At 39.4% G+C, this 9,182-nt stretch overlaps 1 protein-coding gene across 5 annotated transcripts; it reads right to left on the bottom strand.

Annotated features, from left to right (window-relative positions):
* Nucleotides 1-2,630: 2,630 nt before the first annotated feature.
* matn3a (matrilin 3a) lies at nucleotides 2,631-8,484 on the bottom strand. 5 transcript variants are annotated; one of them, XM_034232222.1, is made up of 7 exons: nucleotides 8,284-8,484; nucleotides 6,721-7,221; nucleotides 5,493-6,068; nucleotides 4,035-4,160; nucleotides 3,544-3,642; nucleotides 3,298-3,368; nucleotides 2,631-3,200 (listed from the first exon to the last, which is right to left on the bottom strand). In XM_034232222.1, exons 1-6 carry the CDS (start codon nucleotides 8,450-8,452, stop codon nucleotides 3,313-3,315), a joined length of 1,527 nt encoding a protein of 508 aa, XP_034088113.1. In that variant the 5' UTR covers nucleotides 8,453-8,484; the 3' UTR covers nucleotides 2,631-3,200; nucleotides 3,298-3,312. The 5 variants fall into 5 exon arrangements, with proteins under 5 accessions (XP_034088113.1, XP_034088120.1, XP_034088135.1 ...); XM_034232229.1 differs by lacking the exon at nucleotides 4,035-4,160; XM_034232244.1 differs by lacking the exon at nucleotides 5,493-6,068.
* Between the last annotated feature and the right edge of the window lie 698 nt (nucleotides 8,485-9,182).

Genomic DNA, 9,182 nt, shown 5'->3' with positions numbered 1-9,182 from the left:
GACCCTCACACAATGAAACATCTGTCACACCGCTCTCAGGTCAGTATGACACTCGCTGCAGTAAATACACAATTTAGCATACCCATAAGCAAACTGGTGAGACATTCTCAGACCATCTCCCAGGTGAAAAGTCAACTTAAGGAAGCAAAGGTTGTTCAGTAGCCGCGCACTTCCCTTTTGCGGTCCATTTATCTTCAAGACGAGTTGAAGCAAATGACCCTGAGGAAGAGAGTGCATACCGCTGGCTGAGGAAAATAACAAAAACATACAACCTGTGGGAATGTGGGATAACTTTACATATATAACATAAATCTTTGAGTTTCTGCATCCTAAAATCGGGAAGCCCAAGAAGTCTGAAAATATATAAAAACAAGGGAGACATCTCCAAAATAATTCAATGCAACTCAATTTGTATAGCACCATTTTTTACAAAAGCAGTACAGAGGGTATTACATAAAACATAAACAAAACAAATAAAATAGAATTCAAAAAATTGCAAATACAGAAAAACCCATACATCAAGTCAAACAAATATAAATCATGTACATAGATAGATACACGAAGTACACAAATACCGTATGTTCATTTGAGAAATAATCCATTAAAATGAGACAGTTTTACCTTGTACCACTGTGCTCATCATTAGAGGTCAGATTCTTTAAATTTGAGGTCAACTTAAACTCCATGAAGCTATGGAAAATCCCATACGTTTATGTTGGCAAGGACAGCCTGTCCACGTGAAGCACAGACTGGTATGTTCAGAGCTTTTTTTGGACCCTAAATGTTGCTGTTTGCTGAGAGACTTAACACAAAGTATCAAAATCCCCTTTAGTCTGCCAGAACATAGACACAAATCCATCACCCAGCTACATCCTCTTCACTGACAGACACACGGCACCACCACACTGAACTTTTATCACTACAGTTCACTTTTTTAAGGAAGTTATTGCTGCTACATTTTGATATTGAATATAAAAAAAGAAAAAAAAGTTGATGAAGGTTCACAAAATAAGGTTTACGAAAATACATCTGGTTCCACAGAGTCGTTAACCAGTAAGTGGATTTGGTAATAGCAGTAATAAATTCACAAGGTACGGAATGAACTCATCATAATCAACAACAAAAAACGTATTTGAAACCGAATATTTGAATTATTTTAAGGATGATTTTGACTCTTGAAATATTTGCATATATTTGCAGATTTGCCAACTGCAAACAAACTAGTACATACAGTGAAAGGTTTATTCCCCGTATTTTGTATATTACCTTCTTTAACTTCAGTCCATTTATAAGCTTAGTGTAGATTAGTGCAGCTTTGTGAGTGTTATATTGTTCATTATAGGATATTGGGGGGGGGGGTTAGGGGGGTTTAATGACTCTTAAAAGACACTCATCAATGAAAAAGTAACACTGTTAAACTTTTTTAAAGAAATATTCAAATGTATCCTCAAGTAAAAACCTGAGCAGGAACGCTTTGCACCATCCTTTATGTGTCTTTTCCACTTCTCAGAGGCCTGTGAGTCCCATTCATCTTCCTCCACAGACACACCGGTGGGCTCACCTCCCTGACCGCCTGCCCGTGTGGAAACCATGCACACTGGAATAGCGAACAAACATAAAACAGCTGTCCGGTTAAAGGAAAGAGGGAGAGGATCCAAACCAGACTCCAGGTAAACTTTGGCGTGTTGACTCTCTCCCTCTCACAGACAGAGCAGACACAGACGCTCTGTTTCAGGCAAATAAGCCAACTCATTCCAGAGGTTTCACGACGACCTCTCTCTGTTGTTTTTTGGCAACACTGAAGGTGTAAAAAAACATGATGGTGATAACAGGGTTAAAAAACAGATGACAGATGAACGCTGTTAAAAATAATTCACGTCCAAATCCACTTAGGTTAGAAGGATGTGTAGCTCTGTAGAGTTTATTAGACATTTATTTAGTATGTTTGGTGACTGTAGGTGTGTTTGTGGGTAAGAAAGAGTTCAGGGTTAGGAAGTGATCTCTTACTGACCTCAAATATCTGAGCGCTTTGATCGTTTTTGTTAAACCAGAGTACATTTTAACACATTGTTAACAAAAATGTTAGAACGTCCATTGTGTTTACCCTTTTCTATTGACACAGAAATACATACATGGTATTCAAATGTCCAGTTATATTATATAAACTGATACAATGTCTCTCTTGTTTATGCAGAAATATATTTCAGAGCAATATGTCTATTCTGCCATATCATTTATTGGATATAGAGTTTATCCTGATCAATATTTTATAAAAAAACACTGTGGGATTTATCATGATAAGGATTTTAATTTACCTCACAATAAATAAAACCCTTTATTGCTTATTACCAAGCAATGATATCAGTGAAATGTTTTATAAGCCTTTTAACATGATAATAAGGTTTCATTTTTTCAAACAGAAATAAATAAAAATGTTTAGTTGATGGTCAGAAATCTTTCAAGCAAAAGCTGTTCAATGTATTTTCCCATTAGCCTTTTATTAAGTAGTTTTTACTGTTTTGGCAGTTATATTCAAATGTCTGAATAATATGTATTATAGAACAATATTAATAATATTGTCAGTATTGCCCTACGGTTAAGAACTCAAAAAGACAAAAGTGTACAACAACTTTCTCATTTGTGGCTTTTTTATTATCCAATTGGTCTGCCTGGTTACATTTATAAATATTAGCAAACATTATTTTTCATTTCATATCTTTCACAGACTACTAACAATTGTTATCCATGACAAGTGATTTAGTTAAACTGTAACAGAGAGCCTATAACAAACAAATATATGCAAAAATATCTAATGTAGTCAAATGTCATATTTTTTCCATTGAAATCTGTCACTAAATTCATCCAATAAATCAATTATATAAACACTACTATATACAATATGCAACTTTGTACAAACAGGACACATACATAATACAGTACAGGATAACTTATACTAATTATACATGTTCACATATATATATATATATATATATGGGAAATAGAATAATAACTGTAGTTAAATGCTCATTAAACTGCATATGTTTTAGCTCAACAGTCCACTATAGTCAGTAGCTTGAGGGGTATTGGTTTATGAATCACAGCTTCACTCCATCTGTGTCTGACGTCCGTACAGTAGTTATGGGAGGCTGGATGACAGGAAGCTCATGTCCGTGTCCAGGAAGTAAACCGGCGAGCTGTTTCTGCAGAAAGTAAATAAACGAAAGGTCAAACTGTGTGGTGGGTGAGAGGCTTTTCTTTTAAATCCTCCCCCCAGAGAACAAAGCAGTCACCACCTACCACAGTGCGCAGCTCTTAAATGTGGCCCACCATGTTCTCCAGACGCTCGATCCTCCCAGACACATCGGCCAGTGAGATCAGTCAAGGAAACTCAAGTACAGGCACAATTAAATGATGAAACATACACAAGACACGCTTTTAAATGCTGTTACAATAACAGTGCTAGCAGGTATCAGCCTCAGAGAAATGGGTCGCTGAGAGTGTTTATAATAAAACTTCTTCCATCTGAAACAACAGAAAGGATATGCTTGGCTGTGAGCTGCTGCAGGGCGGCCTGGGTCTGCTTGGCGAACATCAGTCGGGCTTCACATTTGCAGGGATCCTCCACCACCACCGCCCTCACCTCTTCTCCAGGAGAAAGCAAATGTCATATCAGTGTAACAGATCTTTCAGAGAATGAAAAAAACATATACGATAACACACACTCTACTTTTCCAACTGGGCCTCTGAAGAAAGCTTAAAAAATAATATGTTCCCAAATATTCTACAATATTAATTTAGCATTTGCAATTTGCTACATCAATATTCAATCAATTCTATAAAATTACCCGGTTATGGTCCAACATTTGCTACAGCAAACAGTGAATTATAGAGAATTGTGCACCAGTTGGTTGTGATGTTGTGAAGCCCTGCTTGGAAGCCAAACACATTATTCACAAATGCACTGTAAGTAGCATTAATTAATATCAAAGCAACACATCATGTTTGCTGCAGGAATCCATACAGTATGTTCTTACGTTTCATGGAACATGTTTTCTTGTCCGTATTCAAGATATAACCGATCCGGCACTGGCAGTAATACGAGGCATTGCTGTTGACACATATGTGTTCGCAGTCATTTCCAATGGAACAGGGGTCCAGACCTGCAATAAGCCGGGGTTAAGGGATGGATACTGGATACACTTTAATATAAGTAGATCCTGATTGGTAAGATAGCTGCAAATAATTCAGGTAAAAGTTATCAGTTTCTTTCTAATGTCGACAAAAAATGAGTAATATAAACAATTTTTTTACTGCGACAGCTGTTTCTAATATAATTTCTGACATCTATTTAGCTTTTACAAGTGTATATTATATTTGCAAGCTTTTCCGTTGCGTTTGTACTCGACCAAATGTAACTTGATTCCTTCATAGACCTTCACCACATCTCAGCCAAGGTCATTTGCAAACTGCTTAGGTTCACTGTGTGTTGGACAACACAGGTAAAATCACAGAACCCTGAAGTAAAGCAGTAATTATAAGTTACATGGATACATTACTTCACAAGTGCTAGGGGGACAAGACAAACAACAGGACAGTAAAATATGGACCAGTACATACAAGTTTACAGCAGAACCTCATTTATCCAAAGAAATTAATCAAAATCGAGAGATTTTAATAAATTATTCTGATCACTGTTACCAAATCATATAACGAATATGATATGTTCACATGTCCATATTAAGGTATATTGCATGTATTAGTTTGAATGCCTTATTTTTGAGATTGGTTTAAAAAAGTGAGGTTCGGCTATAAATCATTTCATATTTAGATATTCAAAGCATACACCATTCAGATGCTCTGAACAACTTTACGGAAGCCCAGAGAGTAACTTGTTTACATATGGAGGAAATAAATAAATAAATGTAATATTCATTGTGGCCACTAGAGGCTAAAGTGCACTGCTACTACTAAAAGCATAAATGGTTTCTTCAAATTTTTCAATTTCTCCATACACTCTCAACACAACATACACTTATTGTGGGTTAGCAAGTCATGAACCAATTGCTGTCATGTCCTTCTTTTGGCTATAAATTAGATTTTGTGTCATAAACACGGGAGACGACTCAATTTAGATCAGTCTTTAACTGCTTGTTAAAAATGTTGTGTCACTTGTCTTTCAGGGCTTCAGTAAACACGACTAACAATTACCATATACATTTTTGCTGAAAGTTTAGGGCCGCACAGCCCCAAGACTTTACGTTGGTTAGACTGTTCGACTAAAAGCAGGTTCTAGTGCCGACATCTGCAGTCCATGTGGGGGTTGAGGGCATCTGGCTTTATCCTCATGATTTCAGAGTTTATAATTCACCAATAACACAGTAAATTACCCTCTATCTGCAACAACCCCCCTGTAGACTGTAGGTGCCCTTTACTGAGGAACTAGAACCGGGGTTAATGGTGGCGTAAAGGTCTTGCAGGTCACTTTGTCCTACCGCACAGGGTCTCTCTGAACTTGGAGGTGAGCTTCTCGATGACGCCGTATGTCTCCACATAGAAGACGTGGTCCTCCAGGGGGATGCTGGCCATCTGCTGCAGGGAGCGCATGTCGGCCCTGTCCACCCCGACAGCGTAGATCTCGATGCCTGAAGCCCTGGCTACGGCCGAGACCTCCTCCACCTGGTCCTGGGGCCTCCCGTCTGTCACAATGATGGCCACCTTTGTGATTTTCCTGGAGCGAGGTCTGGCTCCGGACTCCTCGGTGAAGGCTTCGTTCATCGCGGTCTTGATGGCGAGGCCTGTCATGGTGCCGGCCGCCAAGGGCTCGATGCGGGTGATGGCTTTCTTCATGTCGGGTTTGTTGAAGTAGTTTTTGAGGACGAACTCGATCTTGACCGTGCTGGCGTAGTTGACCACGGCCACTCTGGTGGCTTCTGCGCCAACGTCCAAGGTGTCGACCATGTCAGCCAGGAAAATCTTCACCTTCTCAAACTCACCGGGACGCACGCTGCGAGAGCTGTCAATGATAAAGACCAGGTCCAGGGGACGGCTCATGCACTGAGAGTCTGTCTCTGGTGATCAACCAAAGCATGGCAGGATTAGGTCATAGTCATTATTCAGATAAACATTCAAGTGTTTTGGTTAAACTGTCAGTGACAACAAAACACAGGACACTTTGGGATACACAACACATGTTGCCATGAAGACAGAAGGAAACTGTTGTGCATCCATGTAGTGGTAAAAAAAAAAAATGATATAGTATGCCATTAAACATACTGACATCATTTCAATATTTCAGTCCATCATATCCTTTTATCTCATTTTCCTGAATGAAAAGGATGCTTGATGTCAACACAAAAAAAGTGACGTCCCACCTAAAGATGGAGACATTGTTAGAAGCCCTGCCTGTCCGTTAACATAAACATACCAAACTACATTTCTGCAGTTCAGTGTCAGATCCTCTTTGCTTTACAAAAGAAAAAATACCGCTTTTATTTAAAAAAGACATCAGTGTTAGCTCTTGTCTTATTTTAAACATCAAATGCTTAATATGAATCAAACAGATGTGAAAGTGATGTGAATCTTCTCTAGTAAGAAGGAAAATATCTCACAAAGAATCTATAAATGGTGTGTGTTTCTATTCTGTCTCAAATCAAACAGATCTGACCTGTAAAAGCATTGAAGATTTGGGTTGGAAAGCAAACCTGACTGGTAATGTTCTACCTGTCTCAGGACTGACGGTGGTGATGAAGCCGCTTTGGGTACTGACCGGTAGCGTCACAGGAGCGGGGGTCTCCACCGGCGGCACAGTGGTCACCACCACCGGCAGCATGGTGGTCACTGTCGTTGCTGGCAGAGTTGACTGTATTGTCGGCTCTGGTGGAGGTGGAGGTTGAGTTGGAGGAAGGGGAACCACAGGCGCTGGTGGCACTGTTGGGTCTGTCTTTATGAGGCAGGGACCTTTCAACGTGTGAGGGAACTGGCCTTTGAGCCTGTGATGAGGGTGGTGAACTACTGGTGGAGATAGACCTTTGTATATGTGATGCATATGTGGAGCCACTGGGCCGGTGAATCTGTGGTGGTATGGGGGCATGGGGTGTGAGGGTCTGTGGTAGGTCAGTGGAGGAGACATAGGAAAAGGTCTATACACTACCGGTGGAGGGATCCTTGGTGGCTGGTAGTGGTAGTGATACCCTCCTCTATACGTGTAAGCACTTCTGTGGCCTACAGGCACACCAGAAAGGAAAAGTGATAGAGAACATTAGTAGGTGGAAAGTACAGGAGAGTGGTGTAAGTTGACATTTGACAACAATAGACAGACACATTATTAGTTGAAGCACGAGTGTAAGTTCAGCCACGTGGGTTTGTTTTCTAACAAGCTTGGATTATCCTGTATAATAATGCTTGTGAAACACCCAGTAAACACATTTCACAATTCATGCACGTTGTGTTTAAGAAAAGGGTAAAGTCCAATCATCCACTACTGGTTACATTACATGTTCAGCCTAACTAGACCAGGTCAACATCACATGTTTAATGTAATATGCAAAAAATACATAACAGTTTTTAAAGTTATTTCTATTTTAACTCATACTGACATGAGATTAAAAAAGTCTGGCGTGGATATAGGAACAATTACTATATTTAAGTACAGTCTTAAGGTACTTTAATTGAACAAATACAGTTTATGTTACATCTACATATGAGCGAGAAATGCAGTACTTTCTACTACATAGTTTTGAAAGTAAAACAAATAAACATATTTATATTTTTTAAGAGCAGTATTGCTTCTGGCCAAAGTATTTTGGGGCAAAAACCAAACTTGACACAAAATTCAAAGTATTTGCCTCATTAAACACACTAAAGGGGGTAAAAGACAGGTAATTGTGTCTTTTAATACCACCAAACTTCAGATGTTGGAGGAAAAAAAAAAACCAATGCCTCGACTTATAAAGTTATTTAAATAAAACCAGCAGAGAATTTTTGAAGGAAAATGTCACTTTAGTAGATGCATAATTTTGTAAGGGGTCAGAAACCAAAACGATTGTTCATTTATAGCAGTAAATTGTATTTGTGTTTTTAAAATAATAGCAGTAACCACAACGTCACATAAACTAGTGGAGTTAAATCTGTAGTGTAGTATTAAAGTACCTCAAAACTCTTATTAAAGTAAATAATAAATGTGCTTTCCACTACTAATGCTTTCATATTGCTATATTTTTTTTACTTAAGTTTTGTAAACTTTTTCCCTCACACTTAGAAAGTACCAACACGTTCAGAACTTACTTTCTGGGTTCAGGGTCCTGATCGGGGGTCGGCCATTGAGTCGTGTTTGTGCGTAGCTCTGTGCGGAGATCAGCCGCGGGTCCCCGGCATTGAGAGGGTGTGTGGCCCGGGCATCAGGCAGCAGCAGCGCGGCGCAGCACAGCAGGCTCCAGAGCAAAGTCTTCATCATGTCTGCAGAGTCCTCCGGTGGTCTGTCCGGTGTCTGTCTCGGTCTCAAAGGGTCCTCACTGACCGCCTCCCCATATGAGGGGCTCTCAGCACAACGCGTCAAACCGATCGTCCAATCCAAAGGTGGGACATGACCTCCACCGGTAGAGACGGTATGGAGGACGGTATAGAACAAATCTCAAATATTATCTGCAGCGTTTCGGGGAGACGTATAGCAGCAGAGGTGTCAAGTACATTTACTCAAGTACTGTACAATTCTGAGGTACTACTTTGTACTTCGATCCCACTACAACTCTAAATATTGTACTTTTACTCCACTACATTTACATGGTACCTTTAGTTACTTTGCAGATATGGATTAATGATAACAAATGTGATCAAATAAGACTTTAGTTACACGTGGAGTAAATTCACAAGCTACCCAGCAGTAAATAAAGAAAAAAAGAAGAAAATAAAACAACATAGATTAGCTCCATGGCATAATGCCGAAACCCGCAAAATAAAGCAAAAGTCGAGACAACTTGAAAGGATATGGCATTCCACTAAACTTGAAGAATCTCGTTTAATTTGGCATATTACTCTCAATGAATATAAGAAAGCACTGCGTAAAGCGAGAGCAGCTTACTACTCTTCATTAATAGATGAGAATAAGAATAATGCAAGATTTCTTTTCAGCACTGTAGCCAGGCTGACAGAAAGCCACAGCTCGATTGAGCCTTCTATTCCCATAG

Source organism: Gymnodraco acuticeps, unplaced genomic scaffold, assembly GCF_902827175.1.
Source record: "Gymnodraco acuticeps unplaced genomic scaffold, fGymAcu1.1, whole genome shotgun sequence".
Lineage (NCBI taxonomy): Eukaryota > Metazoa > Chordata > Actinopteri > Perciformes > Bathydraconidae > Gymnodraco > Gymnodraco acuticeps.
This window is presented reverse-complemented; position numbering and strand designations above follow the sequence as displayed.

Bases quoted from the DNA above. Each gene is read 5' to 3' on its own strand.
- matn3a (XM_034232222.1), bottom strand. From the start codon at position 8,452: ATGATGAAGACTTTGCTCTGGAGCCTGCTGTGCTGCGCCGCGCTGCTG. The intron at 6,069-6,720 runs GTAGAACATTAC...GTTGATCACCAG, and splicing joins CACCGTCAGTCCTGAGACAG to AGACAGACTCTCAGTGCATG. The intron at 4,161-5,492 runs GTAGGACAAAGT...GGCTTATTGCAG, and splicing joins GTTCAGAGAGACCCTGTGCG to GTCTGGACCCCTGTTCCATT.